The sequence below is a fragment of the Apiospora hydei genome, assembly GCF_038363865.1.
Source record: "Apiospora hydei strain CBS 114990 chromosome Unknown utg000006l_segment0_segment0, whole genome shotgun sequence".
Taxonomy (NCBI): Eukaryota; Fungi; Ascomycota; class Sordariomycetes; order Amphisphaeriales; family Apiosporaceae; genus Apiospora; species Apiospora hydei.
The window spans coordinates 1,249,315-1,269,724 of NW_027117365.1; the positions used below are offsets into that span (position 1 = coordinate 1,249,315).

General features: G+C 53.3%; 7 protein-coding genes across 7 annotated transcripts; 1 reads left to right on the plus strand and 6 right to left on the minus strand.

Annotated features, from left to right (window-relative positions):
- Positions 1–350: 350 nt before the first annotated feature.
- Positions 351–1,742, minus strand: PG997_007605 (carbamoyl-phosphate synthase arginine-specific small chain; the record flags this gene model as incomplete). The annotated part of the gene is made up of 1 exon (XM_066811920.1): positions 351–1,742. The coding sequence occupies one exon, from the start codon at positions 1,740–1,742 to the stop codon at positions 351–353; it is 1,392 nt and encodes a 463-aa protein (XP_066667262.1).
- Positions 1,743–3,707: 1,965 nt separating this feature from the next.
- On the minus strand, positions 3,708–4,697 carry PG997_007606 (putative electron transfer flavoprotein subunit; the record flags this gene model as incomplete). Its single annotated transcript, XM_066811921.1, has 3 exons — positions 3,708–3,790; positions 3,894–4,533; positions 4,647–4,697. 3 exons carry the CDS (start codon positions 4,695–4,697, stop codon positions 3,708–3,710), a joined length of 774 nt encoding a protein of 257 aa, XP_066667263.1.
- Positions 4,698–5,351: 654 nt separating this feature from the next.
- Positions 5,352–5,696, minus strand: PG997_007607 (uncharacterized protein; the record flags this gene model as incomplete). Its single annotated transcript, XM_066811922.1, has 1 exon — positions 5,352–5,696. One exon carries the CDS (start codon positions 5,694–5,696, stop codon positions 5,352–5,354), a length of 345 nt encoding a protein of 114 aa, XP_066667264.1.
- Positions 5,697–5,735: 39 nt separating this feature from the next.
- PG997_007608 (Zinc finger protein gcs1) lies at positions 5,736–6,367 on the minus strand (the record flags this gene model as incomplete). Its single annotated transcript, XM_066811923.1, has 2 exons — positions 5,736–6,080; positions 6,167–6,367. The coding sequence occupies 2 exons, from the start codon at positions 6,365–6,367 to the stop codon at positions 5,736–5,738; spliced, it is 546 nt and encodes a 181-aa protein (XP_066667265.1).
- Positions 6,368–7,671: 1,304 nt separating this feature from the next.
- PG997_007609 (uncharacterized protein) lies at positions 7,672–9,108 on the minus strand (the record flags this gene model as incomplete). The annotated part of the gene is made up of 4 exons (XM_066811924.1): positions 7,672–8,130; positions 8,192–8,428; positions 8,483–8,777; positions 8,894–9,108. 4 exons carry the CDS (start codon positions 9,106–9,108, stop codon positions 7,672–7,674), a joined length of 1,206 nt encoding a protein of 401 aa, XP_066667266.1.
- A 3,004-nt stretch (positions 9,109–12,112) lies between these two features.
- On the plus strand, positions 12,113–14,686 carry PG997_007610 (NADPH-dependent diflavin oxidoreductase 1; the record flags this gene model as incomplete). The annotated part of the gene is made up of 3 exons (XM_066811925.1): positions 12,113–12,353; positions 12,719–12,881; positions 12,937–14,686. 3 exons carry the CDS (start codon positions 12,113–12,115, stop codon positions 14,684–14,686), a joined length of 2,154 nt encoding a protein of 717 aa, XP_066667267.1.
- Positions 14,687–18,733: 4,047 nt separating this feature from the next.
- On the minus strand, positions 18,734–20,310 carry PG997_007611 (uncharacterized protein; the record flags this gene model as incomplete). The annotated part of the gene is made up of 2 exons (XM_066811926.1): positions 18,734–19,490; positions 19,547–20,310. The coding sequence occupies 2 exons, from the start codon at positions 20,308–20,310 to the stop codon at positions 18,734–18,736; spliced, it is 1,521 nt and encodes a 506-aa protein (XP_066667268.1).
- Positions 20,311–20,410: the final 100 nt, after the last annotated feature.

The window sequence follows — 20,410 nt, forward strand, 5'->3', positions numbered from 1 at the left end:
GGCAACCTGTTGGTTTGTCATTTGTTGTTGGTCACCCCAGGCCATTGGGAGAGCATCAGCGGGAATGGATTGCCATTTCAGTTCGATGAGCATCTTCCCCAACCCCATTCTGTAAAGTAGCCAGTCGTCGGCCGTGATTAATTAGTATATACCTCCAATTTCAAAGTCGTTGTAGAACTCGTAAATCATGCAGAATGTCACCGAATCACGCGCAAAGGTTTCGGAGAAGAGGTTGTTCGAAGATACATCCACATGGGAACAGTCCCTGGTCAAATTGTTGACGGTAAATACACTAAACGCCATTTTCCAGCAAATTCGCTATCAAGACAAGACGACAGAACCTAACAAGCCTAGGCAGCATTGGCCAGGGGCTCAGGCTGGACACCGACACGCTCCCTGCTCATGATATCGAGCATCAACTGGGAAGGTCGGTTATCCTTGTAGACCTGCTGGGTGCCCTTGAACGCCATCACATCTTCAATGTACTTATCAAAGAGGTAGGAGCTGTCCATCGGGCCACCCTTGGCTTCGGGGTGGAACTGCGTCGAGAAGATGGGCCGCGAAGTGTGACGCATACCCTCATTACTGCCGTCGTTCAGGTTGACGAAGTACTCCTTCCACTCCTTGGGCAGACTGCTGGCATCGACAGCGTAACCGTGGTTCTGGCTGGTAATGTGGCACTGGCCGGTGGTAACATCGAGCGCGGGGATGTTGTGAGCTCGGTTACCGTACTTGAGCTTGATGGTGCGAGCACCAACAGCCAGAGCAAGAAGCTGATGGCCCAAGCAGATGCCCATAATGGGAACCTGGGACGTCTCCATCAAGGTACGGAGGTTGTAGACAGTCTCCTGACAGTGGGTAGGGTCACCAGGGCCGTTGGAGATGAAGACACCATCGAAGTTGTCGGCCACCTTCTGGATCTTGAAGTTGTAGGGGAACACGGTCACGCTGGCGCCTCGGCTGACCAGACTTCGGAGGATGTTCTCCTTGACACCACAGTCGATCAGGGCAATGTGGTACTTGGGGTTGGGCGCCTCAACAACAAAGGGGGCCTTAGTGCTGACACGCTTGACCAGGTTGATCTGGCCAGGGTCAACGAAGGACTCGTCCTCATCGGCGTCGTACTCGTCGCCAATGGAGATTCTAGCCAGAGATGAACCCTGCTCACGGAGAAAGGTGACGATCTCGCGGGTGTCGACACCCGAGATGGCCGGGATGCCCTCACGGGCGCACCAGTCGCCAAGACTCTCGACAGCGGTCCAATGGCTGTACTTCTCCGCAACATCAGCAACAACAACTCCGGCACACTGGATGTGAGGAGACTCGAAGTATTTCAAGAGGTTGTAGTGATCCCGCATGTTGGAGGGGACACCATAGTTGCCAATCAGGGGCTGGGTGAAGACGATGATCTGGCCGCGGTAGGAGGGGTCGGTCATCGATTCGGGGTAGCCAACGAGCGAAGTGGTGAAGACGGCCTCGCCAGAGATGTTGGCGTTCGCACCGAAGGCGGTTCCTCGGAAGACAGGGCCATCTCGAATGGTGAGTGTAGCCTCGACACCAGACACAGGCTCAGTGGCTCGGGAAATGGTGGAGGGCATCTGCCTGCCCTTGCTTCCGAGAGCGGCGGCGCGGTTGGCCAGCGATGCTGCTGTGACGGAGAAGCATCGAGGTTGGGGCTTGAGCCCAGCTGCAGCGCCGAAGGCGGCAGGCTTGCAAGCCCGGGTTGCAATTCGGGAGAACATGGTTGGTTCTAGGGGTTTGGTTTTTGAGGTGGAGGTATAGCTATCAGATTATTCAATTGACCGTTCTTAAGCGGTCAGGGCCCGCCACAAGTGGTCTGTAGAGAGAAAAGAAGCAACTGTTAGCCATGCTGGCAACGTACGGAATGTGTCACTGCAATGTCGTGCCACAGCGATGTCACACACCTGAGATATAATCCTAGAGGGCATTGGGTTAGCAAGCAAGGTTCTACAACATGGCCGGACGTGGGCAGTGGCCTGGCAAGCAGGTGGGAGAGCACTGGAGAGGGGGAGGGGAGGGAGAGGATGTCAGATGTAGGAGGTCGGATGCTTGCTTACCTGCGAAGTGAAGACTGAAGATCGCCCGTTCATAAGGGCTAGGGGCGCGGCTGCACAGTTACTGGCGAAGAGAAAACATGGACAGTCTGAGTGTCTTTGAGGGAATGAGGAATTTCTAGTTCCGATCGAGGCAGGCGAGGAAGTGCGTATAGCTTAATAAGTGGGAGTGGCAGGAGTCAGTCAGAGGAGGGAGGGAAGAGAGGGTTTTTTCGGAGATGGCCTCCAGGATAAGGGAAAAATCGATTTTCAGTTTAGTGAGCGCCAGTGACTGATGAGTGCCTGCGTCGTCGGGTCCCCTGGTGGGGGGTTGGCAACTGATTACAGTAGGGTGCTGCTCCATCTCCCCGGCCTACCTGCTTGCCTACTTCTACTACTAGGGTACCTACTTGTAGTAGGAGGGCACCTAGGGCCAGCACGCTTGCCCGCCAACATGCCAATTCGTCCCTGCCCAGTCCCTGCCCACTGGCGCCAATCATCGTTAGGGTATTAGATCTGCACCCAACAAGCCCGCCTAGTCACCGCCGAATCCGGAGCCCCGTCCAGCCCGTCCCTGTTATCTTTAATTTTTTTTTCTCTTGCGAGCCCTCGCTCCCCTGACCTAAAAGGCCTAAAGGGAATGCCAATCGAATCGGGGCCAGCCCTTATTCGGCACTGAGACCATTGTAACACCAAAAGATGCATCTACGGCTAACCTTACTCGGCCTTTTGCACAGATCAAACGTGGTTGGCGATGCCTACACGCCTCTGCAAAGGTCAGGTTAGGCCAGGGGCCAAATCCATCTGAGATACAACCTTAATCCCCAGAACGAGTTCAGACGTCATTCCTACTCCAAGCTGCCTGCTACCCCTCCCCAAATCAAAAGTGCAGACCCGCCAAACGCCAAAAACCCAGTCCAGCCGCACAGTTGGTCTGTGACTTGAAGTCGGCTTCCATGGACTATGGTAGTACATATAGATAAAGCTAGGGAGCAGTCACCCAATCAGATTACTGGAAGCTATTATGTATCCCAATGACAAGAGATATTCCCAAGTCTCGAAACCTTCCAATGCGATTACGAAAAAGCACAGCAGTCTGGATGCGGCACTTGTGTGCTCACTACGCAGAGTCGCGTACAGCGTGCTTATCAGTATTTGCTTTTGGCTATATTAGTATATGAGCAGGGTGGGTTTGCATCGACTCGCGGAACTTCCTGATTCCCAGTGAACATGTTCAAAGTCCAATCCTTTCGTCAGCACCTTCACCGTATCTTTTTGCTATCCAACCGTAGCGCAAGCGTGCTGGACTGCGGTCATGCACCGACGCAAGTTCTAGACCAGCAACCTTCGCCCCTTGGTCACATGTACAACAACCGACACACAAAAGCAATGACACTAGATACCGCTTGTTATAGTATGGAGCGCCAGGTTCGGGTGGCAGCCGGCATAGATCGGCAAAGCGACTGCATACTCGCCGTTCTGTCATTCGACGGATTGTTGAAGCATCGATATACCGAGCGTAGCCGGTTAGACGGCAATATCTCGAGTTGTCAATCAAGGAAATGTCACGGAGTCTTTAGGACCTCGACGAGTTGGTTTGTAAAAAGTTGGTTATTTCTAGTCTTGGCAGATTTCGTACAATGCGCACACCGTCTATAAAGCACCAAGCTCTTTGAGTTTCGAAACCATGCCGTCGACATCCTCGACCTTGCCACCGCCTTGTCTGGGCGCGGGTTCTGTTTGGTATGATAGTCAGCCTTTGTGTACTTGTGCATGCATTTCTCTCTCGCTCTCTTCCTCTCAAGATTCATCAGGACAAGGGAAATAAAATAGACTTACCTGTAACCTTAACGACCTTCAACCGCCTCTCGTTGGCCACGCCCAGGTCGCTCAGGCTCATCTTGACCAGGGGCTTCTTCTTAGCCTTCATGATGTTGGGCAAGCTCGCGTAGCGGGGCTCGTTGATCCGCAGGTCCGTCGTGATGATCATGGGCAGCTTGGCCTTGACCGTCTCGACGCCGCCGTCGACCTCCTTGGTGACGAGGATGCTATCGCCCTCGAACTTGACCTCGCTCGCCTGGGTGGCCTGGGGCCAGCCCAGCAGACCCGCCAGCATCGGCCCCGTCTGCGCGGCGTCGTCGTCGATGCTCTGCTTGCCCAGGATCACCAGGTTGCTCTTCTCCTTGTCGACCAGGGCGCGCAGCATCTTGGCCACGGCCAGGGGCTCCATCTCGTCGCCTTCCTTGGCCTCGACGTGCACGGCGCGGTCGGCGCCCATGGCCATGGCGGTGCGCAGGATGTCCTGGGACTTGGGCGGCCCCGCGCTGACGACGCAGATGTCCTCGACGCCTGGCGGGTAGCGCTTCTTCTCGCGGATTCGCACCGACTCCTCGACCGAGAGCTCGTCAAAGGGGTTCATGCTGTGCTTGACGCCGGCCGTCTCGACCGCCGTTTGGGCCTTGTTGACGCGTGGTTTGACCTGTCATGGAAAAATACCGGTATTAGTTATAAGCGCCCGTTTCCAATACGAATCGCGGGTGTCATGCAAGCGAATGGATTTTGCACTGGTATGATAGGGAGTAGTAAACGTACTGCATAGTCAATAACCCGCTTTACGGGCACCAGAATCCGTAATGCTGACATGGTGACAGGAATTGGTTTGTTTGAGGCGGATCTGCGACCGTGATGCTTCCGAATCAGCAGCGGAAAGCGAGTGATATGTCCAGTATCCCGGGCCCCGGCTGCTCCATGAATGACGCTGGCGCTGCAAAAGCCGCTAGACGACATCGGCTAGTGTCGGACCCCAACCTCGGCTGCTGGCACGTGATGCCCCCCTTCAGCACACAGCACTGGCAAGAAGATGCTCCCTTGCTAACGGATGATTGATTGAATGAATATGTCTAAGTATGCATGTATGTATCTAGATGTATATAATACCAAGTCTATCTAATTCCACTATTCACCATAACGTCAACCAGCCGTGGAGCAAGGCTGCACTCGACCATGGGGGCAACAAAGCAGGTTCCACCAAACCATTTCTGCAAAGACTTTGGCCAGATCGTATCACACATGGCGGCACATACGAAGAGATCTAGACATTTAATCGTGTGTGCACTACCCAGCACTCCTAACTCGTACAGATCATTCAGAGTAGAACGACCATCTATCCGCAAGATGCACATTCATACGCCCGCCGCGGGGACGCATACAAGCAAAGCTCTAAAGCTCTATCTTCCACCAGCAGCGCCTTGCCTCGCTCAATCCATCCGCCAACCCCCGGGGTATCTCTGCAAGTATTTACCAATCATCCCACTCGTCGTCCTTCTTCCCTGTTGCCGCCGACCCAGAAGCGCCACCCTTGTTCGCCTTGCCCATAGCAGACGTGCCAATCGAGCTATACTTGGCGCCCGTGCCGTGTCTCTGATCGGCCACGGACGAGAAGTCATCCCAGAATGCCTTTTTGCTCTCGTCGATATTGGCACCGCCTGCGCGTCGGGGCTGCCCATCTGGGCCCTCGACGAAGCGGGAGAAGCCTTCGTGGGCACCCTTGACTCCAGCCTGCGCTGCCTTGCCCGCATTTGCTGCTGCAATTCTTGCCTGTGCCGCAAAGTCGGACTCTCCAATCTGTCCACTGATTAGCATACTATGGCCAAAGTGAATGTGATCAATGGTGCCGACGGATCAGCAGGGGAAATAGGTCACCTGTTTAGCGGTAGGCTGGATGTAATCATCATTCAAAGTCTTGGCGGTTTTCCCGACCGTGCTTGTGAACCAGCCGAACCCTTTAGTTAGAGCCGCCACGGGATCCTTCTGTAGCTCCTCGAAGTTCGGTACACCCTGGCTGTCGTTCTTCGCCGGCATAGGGGTATTGCCAAAGCCGGCGTATTTGCCTCCCTGGCTGGGCGGAACGTCCTCCGGGCGTGTTGCATTGTCGGCGCCCAATTTGGCGAAATATTTGTCGTCGACTTTGGCCTTGACGCCCGGCGGGTTGGGGCTGGCGGTGCGGCTTCCGCTGGTCGGGACGCCCTGAAGGGGGTCGCGCTTCGGCTGAGAGGTTTCTGCGGGCCTTTGGTCGCAGATGGCTTTGGTGTACTCTTGCGCTCGCCCGGGACGTATTCCCGGCCCTCAACTTTGGCGCTCAGTCTTTCCTTCCACTCCTCGCCGACTTCGCCGCTGTAGCGTTCCGCGATGGTAGCATCGTCCCAGCTGAGCCCGAGCATCTTGGTGTCGTCGTGGTTCTCGAAGAAGTTGCGCCAGCCGTCGTTGCCACCCAGGCGCATCCGTTCGATCTCGGCCTGCTTGAAGGCATCCATGGTGACGGACCGGACAAAGGAGATGTGTACGCCCAGGCCGCGATGGACTCCGGCGCAGGATAGACAGATGAAGACGCCGAATTTCGGAGACGCCCATTGAGGATTGGGCGCATTGCAGTCGCAGCAGTTGTTGTTGTTGTTCGTCTTTTGTATGGCTAGGAGCTAATGCGAAATCAAGACGAGCCTGGTCAGCAGATGCTCGTCCAGACAGGCCAAACAGCAATCAAACCCATGCGCCCTTGCGCTATAGGACGTAGAAGTACTCGCAGTCTGGCAACGCCGCTTCGGCTCGATCTCGTCTACTTACTTTCGACCTTGTTTCAGGGTCCACCTCCCACATGGCGTTGGAAGCCATCTTTTCGTGCGTTCAATCGGAAATCGGATGGATTCGCTGGTGGTCTCGGACTACGGTCAAGTCAATGATGGAAATGCGAACAGGAGCGGACCGCCGCTTTGTCTGGAGATCTGGCCGTCTTCTCAATGTTTAAATTACCATGCTGGCTTTAGGAGATAGGCTTGAAGTCGAGACCCCCAACCAAGCGCGACACTAGCCACGGGGGCCTCCTGGACCATGTGGCTAACCACCAGCAAGCACTGGGTGGTAGAGGTAACGCGATCGATCCACATCTCTCTGTGATTGATCGGTGCGTTCGTCGCACACTGACTCTGTACCACTCGACAATGCCAGTACATACTGCCCACTCAGCTACGAACTCTCTCCATACTGTGTACCTATTACTGGCTGGCTTACAAGATAAATAAACTCTGTATCTTTATTTACGCACCCCAGGAACCAACCGTAGCTGCTCATCAAGCATCATCTTCCAGTGGGTACCGATATCTCGTCTCGTAGCGTAGGCCTTGGTGTCAGCAAGGAGCAGATATGCGTCACAGTCAGCTTTTCGATGGACCACATCACTTGCAAATCTTAGGTAGAATGCAGAAGCACGTCATAATCAGTCGTTCATTTATTATGCACATATGAACTACTCTCAGCCCCCTCGAGCTACGCTTTTCATCCACTTGGTAAGAGGAGAGGAATCGCAAGACGAGTAAATACACAAAGCGTGAAAAGGACCGAGAAAGTCGTGCGAATTAAAGATTGCGTGCCAAAAACCTGCTGCACAATGACACATTCTGCCCACCTAGAGATGGTGTCCTAGAGCAATCTGAGCCATGTGCGTTTGCCTTTTTTATGCCTCCATTTTCGTATTTGTCGGGAAATCAAAGCATCGTTCCTGATATGCAGTCCTCGCTTCTCCACCAAAATGCCAAACTCACGATGGCATTGCTAAGATGTAGGGCTATACGCCTGTAAAGTGAGATTGTCGAGGGGTACATCTCTCACCGCGAATAAGGGATAAGTGCAGTTGGGGAGTGGGCAAGTTAAGTCGAAAGGGTCGATGGAGGCTGGGTTGAATGGAGGGCAGGTTTAAGCCGCGACGGGGGCGGGGGGCGGGGGCGGGGGCCGCCTCCTGGGCGCCGTTGGCCTCGGACTCGGCAGGGATGTTAGCCTCCTCGTCAGTCTTGTCGGGGCTGTCGATGGCGACCTTGACAGCGATCTCGCGTCCCTCAATCTCCTTGGCGTTCATCTCGCTAACGGCCTTCTGCTGCAGCTCCTCAGAGGCCAGGGTGACGAAACCGAAGCCACGTCCCTTGCGGGCCTCGCCACGGGCCTGAAGCTTCTTGATCATGAAGCGGGGGATGGGGCGAAGGGCGATCTTGGCGGAGGAAGGCTCGTAGGCAGCAAAGAGCTCCTTAAGCTGTTACGTGATATTATCATTAGCACTGGGCAAGACCACGCCAGATAGATTGCTCTCTTACCTTCTCCTCGGTCAGGTCATAAGGCAGGTTGGCAACCATGACCTTGGTCTTGGACGGGATACCGTCAGCGGGAGGGCCACGCTCCTTCTTCTCGCGGGCGGGGCGGGACTTGTCCTTGGACTTTGAGTTGTCAGTGATGTTCTTGTTGGTAATGTCCGTCAATGGTAAAACCTCGTCGTTGGCTGCAGCAGGGGCTGCAGCTTCCTCAGTGCCCTCGGCTTCATCCTTTCCGCCATCCTGTCGTCGGGTTAGTCAAAAGCACGGAAAGTCGATGGGATAAGTTTAACATACAGATCTGCCGCCTCGGCCAGCGCGGCCGGCACGTCCACGACCGCGGCCGCGGCCACGGCCAGAAGCTCGTCGGCGAGAGCCTTCGGCACCGGCCTCGCCCTCAGTGGCGCCCTCGGTCTTCTCGCCAGCAGCAGTGGGGGTGCGGGCAAGCTGAACGGAGACCTTACGCTCCAGAATCTCCTTGCCGGAAAGCTCACCAATGGCGCGCTCGGCCTCACTGGGGGTGGAGAGGTCGACGAAAGCGTATCCGACAGGGCGGTCGGTACGGGGATTCTTGGGGATTGAGACGGACTCGCTGCAGCAAGAGCAGAGGGTCAGTAAATGCGCCAACCACATATGGTTGTTGTTTGGTCCAAGCCGTGGCTTGGAATTGCAAACAGGCTCAGCTAAGGTCCGGTGGGCCCAACTTACACAAGGTAGCCCTTGAAGAACTCCTTCAGCTCCCCCTCGGTTGTCGCATAGGCAAGGTTGCCGATGTAGAGGCGGCGACCTTCAGCGGCACTGGCATGGACGGCATCCTTGGACTCGTCCTTGTTGCCGGTGAGGGTGGTATTGCTCAGAGTGTTGGCAACATCGTTGACGGCGTTGGTAGCTGCGTCAGCAACTTTCTCCACGGTGCTGGCCATTTTGATTGTCGGGAAATGGGATGGTTATGGGTTGATGCTTTTCGTGTGGGAGATTAAGTTAGGAGATGTTGTTGGTTTATGGGAAGTTCGGACGTGCAGTAGACACAAAAAAATCGAACTCTGAAACAATTCCGGGGGAGTGAAAAAGGGTAGCTAGGTGCCCTAGAGACAAGGTGAAGGGAAGACTTGAGAGGTGGTGTTCGTGACACAAGATCTTGAGATTGATTGTTGTTGAGAGGTGTGAGGAGAGAAGAAGGGAGAGAGGAGCCGGAGGTCGTTCGAGAGGTTCCAGCGACGTTGACAAAATAATTATTTTCTCCCCCTGCAATGGACAGATTAGTGTGACTTTCGTGTGACCACGGCTTGGGGTGGCAATAGACGTCAATGGGAAGGAGCGGCGGCTCTTAGCTTGAAGGGCCCACTTTGTATGGATGGCAGATGGGGAATAGGAAAGGGCAAGCGGCAGGAGGCAGGAGGCAAGAGGCGTGCAAAAGAGACGAACAAGCAACAAAGAAAGACACATTCAATTGACCGAAAGCAGCCAAACATTGAATGAAACATTGAATGCAAGTAGATCCGGCCGGCCAGTGTCACGAGACGGTGAAGATGGGCTTCCAAAAGAGAGCATTCCAGCCAGTAGCACCTCGATCCATCCATCCCCTTTGACTGCCCAGTATCTACATCAGCTGTAGCTGTGTCTGCATCGTGAAGTCAATCCATGCGAGGTATCTACCTACATTGGACAATAACGGCCATTACGTGCAGTCGCTTTGGAGTAGCGAGTTGCCCATTTTGTGTCCACATCACACCTACCTAGTTCATACCTAGGCCAACCCATGGCCTCCATGGTGACTCGTTCTTGCAAGAGAAGGAGCTGAACAATTGAAGTAGACGGCCAGAACACGAGGCATCAAGATGTCTGGCAGTGGCCCTGCATGTTCGAATAGGCATTTGGCAAGCTCAAGCGAAAAAAGGCCTCATCAGTTGTGGCTTACAAAAAAGCCTTTGGCTTCTAGTTTGTACATCGGTCGATAGATTGGACAGCTTGTTCAATTAAGGTGATGACATTGTGAGATGTCATGCGTTCAACATGCACACTCTCCTGCTGTAGTGGCTTACAATAGTATCGTTAGATGGCCATTATCTGCAGTAGTACCTGCAAAGTAAGCCCAAAGGTGACATTTCACAATAATCTTGAGCGTTTCATAACAATGATACTCCTTGAAGAGAATGATGTCTCGCAGTCGGGCTCTCTGTATTGGCAGGTGCAATTTCGAATTGGGAGCTAATCGACCTAACGGCTGCAGGTAGGAGCCGATGCAGTATACCAAAACATGAAGGGGGCTTCCCCATAGGCGAGAGGGGAGTCCATACATGTACGGAGTACCGAGGCTGCTTATATAAGAGCACACTGTCTTGGAAAACTCCGCTTGCATGAATGAGATATGATTGCCCTATCTGTTGCAGTGCTCGAGCATGCTCGCAAGCCGAAAGATCCATCTCGTCAAGGGCAAATGTGACCTCCTTTGGAAAGATGCAATGCCATGTCAGCGCTATGACTGACTTCCATCGCTTGGACCCTTGGGTTCCAGAAGGAGGTGCACTGTAGTCTGTAGCCGTACGGCAGCTCCTGTCTGTCAATCTTGATTGTTTTCTAGAAGACGGCAAAGGAACAAAGAACCGACATGGGGGGATACTAGATCGACGCCCCCCAGCCCTGTCGGTCTGGCCCTCTACCCCCTGCTAGATCGAAATTCGCACCCGGGGGAGAGTTGGAACGCAACACCCCTTTTGGCCCCCTGGTGGCCGGCATAAGGAAGAAATTTCCGTATAGTCGAGTGCGGGAATCGACCACGGCCTATGAGCAGTATAGGCTGTATCGCCGAGCTGAGCGCAAAGGCTTACATGTCCATTCACACATGTTTCGGTGTGTTGTTCGATTATTCGGTGAGCAGAAAACAACTAAACGACAGGCTCAAATCGCTCCAGGTTGTGACGTGTGGGCTCCGTCAAGTTTCGCCTCGTAAGTTCAAAAGTAGCTTCTCGCTCGCCCACAGCTCCATTCGTGCTTTCCATTATTAGTCATGGGAAAGCCCGGACAGATCCAACCCACTTGCCCTCCCGCAAAGGCGACTGTCGCTCACTTTCCCATCCTGACCAAACCCATTGATTAGTGTCGCGTGCAGGTTGGCCGTGTGGACACTCAGATAAGGTAGATGCGTTCCCTTTATATATAAAAAGGGAAAGAACCGTTCAATGAAGTGCATTTGACCAAATTGGTCGGCTGTCAAGCCAAGGTTGTCAAAGCAGGCAGTAGAAGAAGCAACTTGGGTTCTGTGGTAGATTGTGCAGCTGGCGCACGGCATTGGGTCTCTGTCAATCCCACTTGCGACATGCGACAACTCATGTCACCCCCGCATTGGGCAAGAAACCAGACGAATGGCTGGATTGACAGGTTGCGATTGCGGCTGCCATCCTGTGAGACTTTAGTGGGCCTCGCCGAACCGGAGCCTCGGGGCTCGGGGGCCTGGCACCTGGAAAGACCTCAATTCATCTATCCAGCTTAGCGTGATCTGATGAGATATACACACTAGTATAAACGGTTGAAATACTGTGAGCTGTTCTGTATATACTACGCTAAATCAGCGACAAGCAACCAGTCACCTCAACTAGTCGAACTGAAGTTGTAGCTGACTGTCGTGACTGGAATGGTTTCCAGGCGAGAGATTCAAAACCTCGTTAATCTAATATAGACGCCAAGACTACTAGCACGGCATATGATATAACATTATCCAGGATAATGTTTTGCCCCGCGCTAGCGCTGCTTGATGATGATGATAAGGTCCCTCAATTCAATGGTTAAGATCCATGTACGTATATCGGTTCTGACTGCACATCGTCTGCACATACTGCGATTGTCTAACATGGACAAAAGACGCAATAAGTCCTCTGCGGTTTCTCTTTAAGCAGGCATTCTCTTCTTCTACTCTCGCTCAGTGCCGTGATGACTGAGTCACAGCTGCAAAGTAATGGGGGTGGTTCTCTGTTGCCGGAGAGGAAAATTTTGATCCTTTATGGTTCCGAGACGGGCAACAGCCAAGATGTGGCCGAGGACATTGAACGACTGGCCAGGCGCCTTCACTTTGAAACCGACGTTGAGGAGATGAATGCTGTCCGACCTGTGAGTACTATTCTTCCTTTCCTCTGGCTACCCCAAAGAATCGCCCCTTATGCTGGTTATGCAAGTAATGTTGTATTAGTGGCTAGCAACCAGCTGTCCCACTGTCAGCTGTCTAGCTATTCGGATCCCACTCCTTCTTCCACCCACTGCCAGCTATTCCGTTGCCTGATCTCCCATTGTCATATATCCCATATCCCACTACCAGCTATTCCACTGCTAGTTGATTACCCCAATGGCAGTCTATTGCTGGACCACGGTTGGACTTGAACGTGAATCTACGACTACTCCAGATGTAGTAAACTAGATTGCACCCTCCCCGGTTACTCAGACATCGTGCATCCATTGGTGGGGCTGCTTCTGGTGTTTAGAGCCACCATCTTGTCGAGGACCTGTCAGTTGATTGTTCCCGCTTACAGAAAACATTGACAGAGTATCCTTTGGTCGTATTTGTCATTTCAACCACTGGCCAAGGCGAGCTCCCCAAAAACGCCCAGCAGCTCTGGAAGGGCCTACGCAACAAAAACTTACCACCCACCTGCCTGAGCCGTGTCAACTTCACCACCTTTGGCCTAGGGGACAGTTCATACACCGAGTGAGTTGGTTCGTCACGCATCCCAACATCTCATCGCTGATCAGCCATATTTTAGGTACAACTGGGCCGCAAAGAAGCTGTACGTACGCCTTAAGCAACTAGGGGCCCACGAATTCTATCCGCGTGGGGAGGCGGACGAACGTCACGACGAAGGCATTGATGGCACTTACCTACCCTGGTCACTGGGCTTACGCAAACATCTTCTGTCGACTTATCCGCTCACTGATCTATCACCGATCCCTGCCGACGTTCACCTGCCTCCCAAAGTTACCCTGGAATTAGCAGGGATGGAGATGGAAGGCAGCACCACCAAGGCTGCTCAGTTCAGCCATGTTGACTACCCTGGAGCGATGCAGGAGTTCGAGCTTATGGCTGAAAGAGCTCACCCTGACTGGAAGGGCTACCAGGTTCGCCTGTCTAAGAACACAGATGTTGGAGCCAGCACCGAGTTTCTAGACCGACCAAACATCTTGAAGGACCATCCATCAAAGTATTCTATACAAGACGAAGTGCACTTATCAAAGGCACCTCCGCAAGACCTGTTGCCTATTCCGCAATCTTGGACAGCCATGGTCACCGGTAATGAACGAGTCACTCCCGACAACCACTGGCAAGACGTTCGAGCCCTCACGCTGTTTGTCCGCCCCAGACCTCTAGAGGATGGGACTGCCGATGTACTCCTCTATAACCCTGGAGATACCCTAATCCTCTACCCAAAGAATTTTCCTGCGGATGTCCAAGCTTTGATCGATCTTATGGATTGGAATGACGTGGCCGATAAGCCTTTTGTCCACTATTCGCATCGAAAAGATGGCATCCCCATCGAACATGCGCCGAAGGGTTGCTATCCGTTGGAAGGTACAACATTGCGTCAACTCTTGCTACACAATTACGATATCACGGCGATTCCCAAACGCATCTTCTTCGATCATATCAAGTTCTTTGCCACAGAAGAGATGCAGATACAACGAATCACGGAATTTGCAGACCCGACATACTCGGACGAGTTCTATGACTACACCTCGAGGCCTCGACGGTCAATTTTAGAGGTCCTGCAGGAGTTTTCGTCTGTCAAGGTGCCCTACCAGTGGGTGCCTTCGATCTTCCCTCTGATACGCGGCCGGGAGTACAGTATCGCAAGCGGCGGGTCGCGCCTTGCGGTGGAAGGCACGAATATGATACGCGTCGAGCTCCTGATTGCTCTGGTCAAATACAAAACGGTACTGCGGAAAACGCGTCAGGGACTCGCGTCACGATACATCGAATCGCTGTCCCCTGGCGATGTGATGCAAATCGGGATAGGAGAGCACCACGGGCCCCCGATGGAGCCTGGCGATCTATCTTCACGACTACCCCATTACCACCCCAAAACCGACCCTCTTGACCTTCCCGTCCTTGCTATAGCACCAGGTACCGGGGTCGCGCCTATTCGGAGCTACTTTTGCGAGCGTGCTTCTCAAAAGAGTCAAGGGGAGGACGTACTATTCTTTGGTGGACGCAATCAGACGGCTGATTTCTTCTTCAAGAAGGATTGGGAGATGCTTAATGTCCGAGTTTACACAGCCTTCTCCCGCGATCAGAAGGAAAAGGTCTACGTACAGGACGTCATCCGTCGCGAGGCCCTCAAAGTATGTGAGCTCGTCTCTAAGGGGGCTATTATCTGCCTATGTGGCAGCGCTGGGATGATGCCAGAAGCGGTTAGACTGGCCTTGAAGGATGCTTTGGTGATCGGTGGCATGGCAAGAACCAGAGATGAGGCAGGTACGATGCTAGGACGAAATGCGGCGTGGGAGGAAGTGTGGTAGGTTTCTTTTCTTTTTTGGGCAGTTGCTATAGATGGAATGAGCCAGCTCGATCGGCAGGCACCCACCTGTGGTGTCGTGGAAATATAGATTATTCATGAAGCATGCAATTCTATAATATCCATTATTAATCAGTGATGCTAGTAGAGTAAACACCGAGAATGTCCGTGTAGCTGGTTCTATTCAGGTATTAGATTGGTGGAAGCATCATAATGAACAGGATAGTTGGCTTGAATAACTGGCTGGCAATGGAACAACTTGCCAGTATTATGACACCTGATTAGTACGGGATAGCTGACTCTCGATGGAATGATGAATGGCAATAGGACGTCCAGATGGGATAGTTGGCCGTGGGATATAGCTGGCTAGCAATAAGATGAACAGCTATTCATAAGTAGGATAACTTCACAGCAACGATAAAGCTAAATAATAATAGGACATGGTGCTCCATGTAGGAGTTTGACTTATGTCTAAGATACACACACGCCTATGTTGCCTAAGTATTTATGTTTACCCCTGATATTGGGTTGTCCGTGGTGGCACCCTAACACATAGGCATATTGGCAGACACATGAAGGAAAACGACGCATCAAGTCTCGCATACTCTTCGGCACTTGTTTCCAGTGCTTCTAGGTGAACATCTCTTTGACGATTGGTATGTTTTGAGTACTTCATAGAGCCTCCATGTTGGAAATCCAAATCGCCTTCGCCAACCTGTCGCTCCCATCATCTCCTTAATGTGCCCTAAGAACCGGGATACCTCAGTAAGATGCGTAGCCAATGGCTCATGTCGTATGTCCATGGTAGTCTCGGTATTGTGACTGACCCAAGACAATTTATGTGGTTGAGAGTCCCCGTAAGCGCATTTCGACCCGAGAAGCATCGGGAGAGGCACTGCTGATCCCGTTGGAACCCTATCATTACCTGCCATCACGCTACCGTATCATAAGCTTGGTAGCAAACAAAGACTCGATACCGTCGGTGACACTCCATCATGAATACGAACCTTGTCCTTGGGTGCTCTGGCCCATTGCAGACAGCAGGCTGCTGCTGAGAAGCCGCTTTATAGGAAATCGAGCTATCGTTGCCCCTGTCCACATTGACCCCTCTCCATCCCTAAGCACGGAGACGACATCAACGTAGATTCGGAAACACAATGAAGCAGTGCGGTACTTGTGATCTATTAACAGGGTGTATTGATGTGGCGGGCTACAGGTTGACCGCCATCCAGGAACAACGAAGTGCAGATCCTCCCCAATCGCATCATCTTTCCCCCAAGCACCGACTGTCGAGGTCCGGCAAGCGACTTGCCATACTCTGAAGAACAATCAGCCGGGCCTCCTCCCCTATTGGGCTTCTCGGCTGAGAGGCCAGTCCTGCCTTCGAGTTCATGTTCCTGCACGTGCAGGCGTTGCTGAATGAAGTGCCCATACCATGTGCTAATGGCATGGCCCGTATGCCTTTTGGCCGGGGTCTGGCTGTTCTACATATGAATAAGCATAGATCGGGCCAAGGAGTCCTGTTCGATTCTCTTCCCACTACCCCTGATTCTCTGCAGCACTCTGCGGATTGGTACGTACCTTTCTCAGGCTACAGCAGCATATGCATATTCGTGGTTGTAGTGCACACCAACGAGGCGTAGGTAAGCAAATACGAAGAACGAAGACGCCATACGCATTCCAGCGGACATCATAGGCAGACAGAGGCAGGTTAGTCCGTCACACAAGCACAGCAAAGACAGTTGACAAAGTGGGATGGACCTGCGTCCCATCTACCTCTCTGCCACGTGGGTAAGAACACACCAAGCACCCACAGTTTTGTGCTGTACTTATCTATGGTTCTACATGCGCCGCGAGATCGCAGAACGTTAGTGATGGAACACCGATGGCGCACTCAAACCCACGTAAGAGAGAGCGAGAGGGGAACATCAACGCCGGATGGATGCACTGGGGATAGGAACAGGAAAGATCAGCGTTTTGGGCAGGGCGCTGCGGAGGAACTGGCTGGCAGGACAGCTATGCCTGGTTACGTGGTAAGCTCGGGAAGGGATCAGATCATGGGGTCGTGCAACTTGGGTCGTGTTGGAGGATCCAAATGCTAGTTCAAGCGTGATCCTTCTAACCACGGGTATTGGGAAATATATCTACATGTAGTTTCGTCTGCAACTTTTCTCATCAGCGAAGCATGGCAGATAGATACACATATGCGGGTAGGTAACTTCCGAATTCCAGTGATGCCGACCGATAACACTACATACATAAGTATCCAACAGGCCGCATGTAGACCATGAGCAGAGTGGGCAGAGGCAGTGGAAAAACATCACATAGGTATACATGCGGGAACTTCATTCTCGACAATGTCCCTCGAAAGGCCAAAGAGGGGACATGGGGGCACGGAAACCTTTCCGTAAGGTTGTTAGATTCTATTGTCCCTGGCTATAGGTAACTACGGAGCTCGTTCCCATCAGAAACCATCCTCAGGGCCCTGCCCGTCCGTCCCGGGCCTGATCTGCGTTCGCCTTCCAGTCGCCACTTTCGGAGACGCCCTCAGCTCAGGTCGAGGTTAATTGATGGTCGCCGACCAGGCTGGACCCGAGGTCTTGTGAGCGCGAAAGACCAATTATTTATACGCAAGCGAGTTCGTAAACGAGCTGACTTTCGAGAATGGTAAGAAGTTCCATGCATATAACGACCAGGTTGGTTGGTTGGCTAGCTGGTTCGCTTGGCTTGGCTGGTCATTCAGGATTTACATATATCTGCATGCATGTCTTCAGCCGTTGCGAACGCGATTGGAAGCCCACGTCACCGGCCAATTGTAGCGATAGGAGGAGAAGCAGCAGCAGCAGCAGTGTTGTTTATTCTCGGCCTGGTCGGCGAAGTAAAGGATGGTTCGAAACCGCCCAATCGACCAAGCCCAAGGGGTCAAGTATGCAACTCATAAAGCGGAAATCTAGAATGCCCTTGAGAACGTTTACAAACAAGAGGTACGAGAGTGAGGGAGAGTCTCTCAAAGCAGGGTCGTTGATTTGCTGGATACGTAGGATACATGCCCATGCCCATGCCCACCACCCACCAAGCCATGCGCACATGGCGACAGCACCAGTGGAGGGAGAGGCGCGGGAATGCACCCATGCCATTAACGACCACCCTGGTCCAGAGTCTGGGTCTGGGTCTGAGCCTGGGCATCCATCGACCTTCCTCCTCGGAGGTGATGCGTGGCATGGCAGACAAACCCGGCGAGCCGGTTACGCCTCCCGAAGAGAAAGCGAAGAGAAGCCCGGCTAATTGTATGCATTCGTTGGAATCCCGAAAACTTCACCAGCATTGCTTTCCCTCGCTTTCTTTCACCTTGTCGACCTCCTATTACTGCGCATGTGCAGCTAGGTCCACCAACCAAAACCCCCATTGCCCTGGATATGTACAGCCGTGGTTTTTCTGCCGCGCGTCTCAGCGTGCGCCGTGCGCGTGTCCGTGTCTGTCTGTGTCCATGTCTGTCGAGGGGCGGCGGTGGCGTCTTGGTTTCAACTGTCTTACACAGAAACCACCCGCTAGTTCCAGTTCAATAGGTTGTTTTTTGTTTAGGGGTTGCGGAGTTACGTGTAAAGTACCTAGGAGGTAAGCAAACGGTTTCGGTGAGCTGCAGAATGGCTTTGTTTTGTTTGCCCTGCATGAGTGCCCCTCATCAGGGTCTTCTCTGCCTCGAGAAAACCGTTGCTGTGGCGAAGAACATGTGTGCTAGAGAGCAATTGCCAATACGAATGGTTACACGAGGTACGCAGTGGGAAGAAAACTTGTTTCTTGAGCCTTTGGTCTTGCTTTATACGAAGCCGTGCACCGCTACTATTACATACATATACGAGCCAATCCACACTTGCCCAGTCATCCAAAATCCTAGTCGACGTCTCTTGCGCGGTAAAAGCCACCTCGTATGAGGGGGTATCGTACCATCGTAATTATATCCTATCCCAATTTTTGAAAAACAACCTAATGTACCAGTGCGCCTTGCTTCCCATAGAAATAAATACAGATCTGCCGTGATACAAAATTATACCTAGACCCAGGCGCCGATTGTTATACATATCGTAAAGACCCAGTGTGCCCAAGACAACTGAATGGTTGCTCCAGCACTCTCGGGCTTGGACTTGGGCTCGTCAGCCGAAGCCGAGTCTGAACCTGAAGACAAGCCTGGACCTAAACCTGAAGAGGAGCCCAGACCTGAGCCTGAAAAGGAGCCCGGATCTGCAGCGGCGGTTGGCGAGCTCAAGCCGGCAGACGGTGCGCTTCCCGGACTGAGTACGGTAGTCATTGCATACGGCTGAGCGTAGGTGTTGGTCGACACGGCGACGCCTTGAGGCGAGATCGTCAGCGTCTGACCTGCTATCACGGTAGTCGTAGTCAAGGTCGCTCCCGCGCCGACGTTGTACGTGACCCCGTCGATGACCACGGCAGTTGTCCCCATTTCCGTGACGGTGGCGCCGCCCACAATCTTGTACGTCGTTGCCGTCGCGTTGGCGGCGACCCCTCCCAGGGTCGAGCCACCGACAACCACGCCGGCCGGGCCAATAGTCACAGTGTCCTTGCCAATGGATGTGGTGATAGGACTCAGGTTGGGCCCGTAAGTGAGCGAGGTGCCGCCCACGACGAACACTGACTGGCCAATCGCCGTGATCAGCGTCCCGCCTATAACTTCCATGTGCGGAGGGCCAACTTCTGCCACCACAGGCAAGACCTGGCTAGGGAAGAAGATGCCGCCAGGGCCAATCGTGATCTCTTTCCCCCAACGGTGGCTGTTGCTGGAGCTGCGCCGACTGCGAACGAAGTGCCGTCAATTGTAGCCGCGGACGGTCCATATACAACCTGTAACCCGTCGACAATGGTTGTCGAAGGCGATGGCACGAAGACGCCATTGACAAAAGGACGGGTAATGGTGGATCCGTGGCCGACGACCTGGGTCGGGTTGATAGTGAACGTGTCGGTCCCAACAACCGCAGTAGTCGACTTGCTTTCAGGGTTATCTTTGAAGACCTGCCCGTTGATGACCACCTGTGTCGTCTGGATTACTACTGTGACCTCGGACGGCTTTGGCGAAGCGTTGGGTTGTGGCGTTACGACAGGCTGGGGCGGCCGGGGTGTAGACGTCGTCACCTTCCCATACACCGGTGTAGTGAAGCCATCTGTGGTGCCGGGGCCGACGGTTTCATGATCGTTCTGCTTCGTCGGCTTGCCGCCCCCTAAGAAATCCGGGGGAGGAGAGGAAGAGAAGACGACGACCGGGTTCTTGTCTGTCGTCCAGAAGATCACCGTGGGTCTGGCCTTTTGCTTGGTGGCGGTTACCGAGCCCCATACAGGAGTTGTGAGGGCCGAGGTAGGCAGCCACAATAAATCACATGTTGTTTGCCCATCTGGACACCTCGACGCGGAGAAGCGTCCGGTGGGCGCTTGAGTGCAAGGTAAGGGATCTTCCGGGAACGGTGGGGTATAATCCGCGGGATCCCCGGTCCACGTTATAGTCGAAGTATGGATCACCGAGATCTGAGTGACAGTCCCATCGTCGGTAGACGCATGGCATCCATCTTCAGTAAGAGCAGGGGTAGAGGTGGGCTCCGTGGTCGGAAACATGGTAGTCATCATGCCTGCCGTGGGATCGAAATAGAAATTCTTAGTTTGAGTCGGGTGGATCACCACCGGGGGTGACGATCGGGCAAGCCCGGAGGCCCCCGAAGACAAG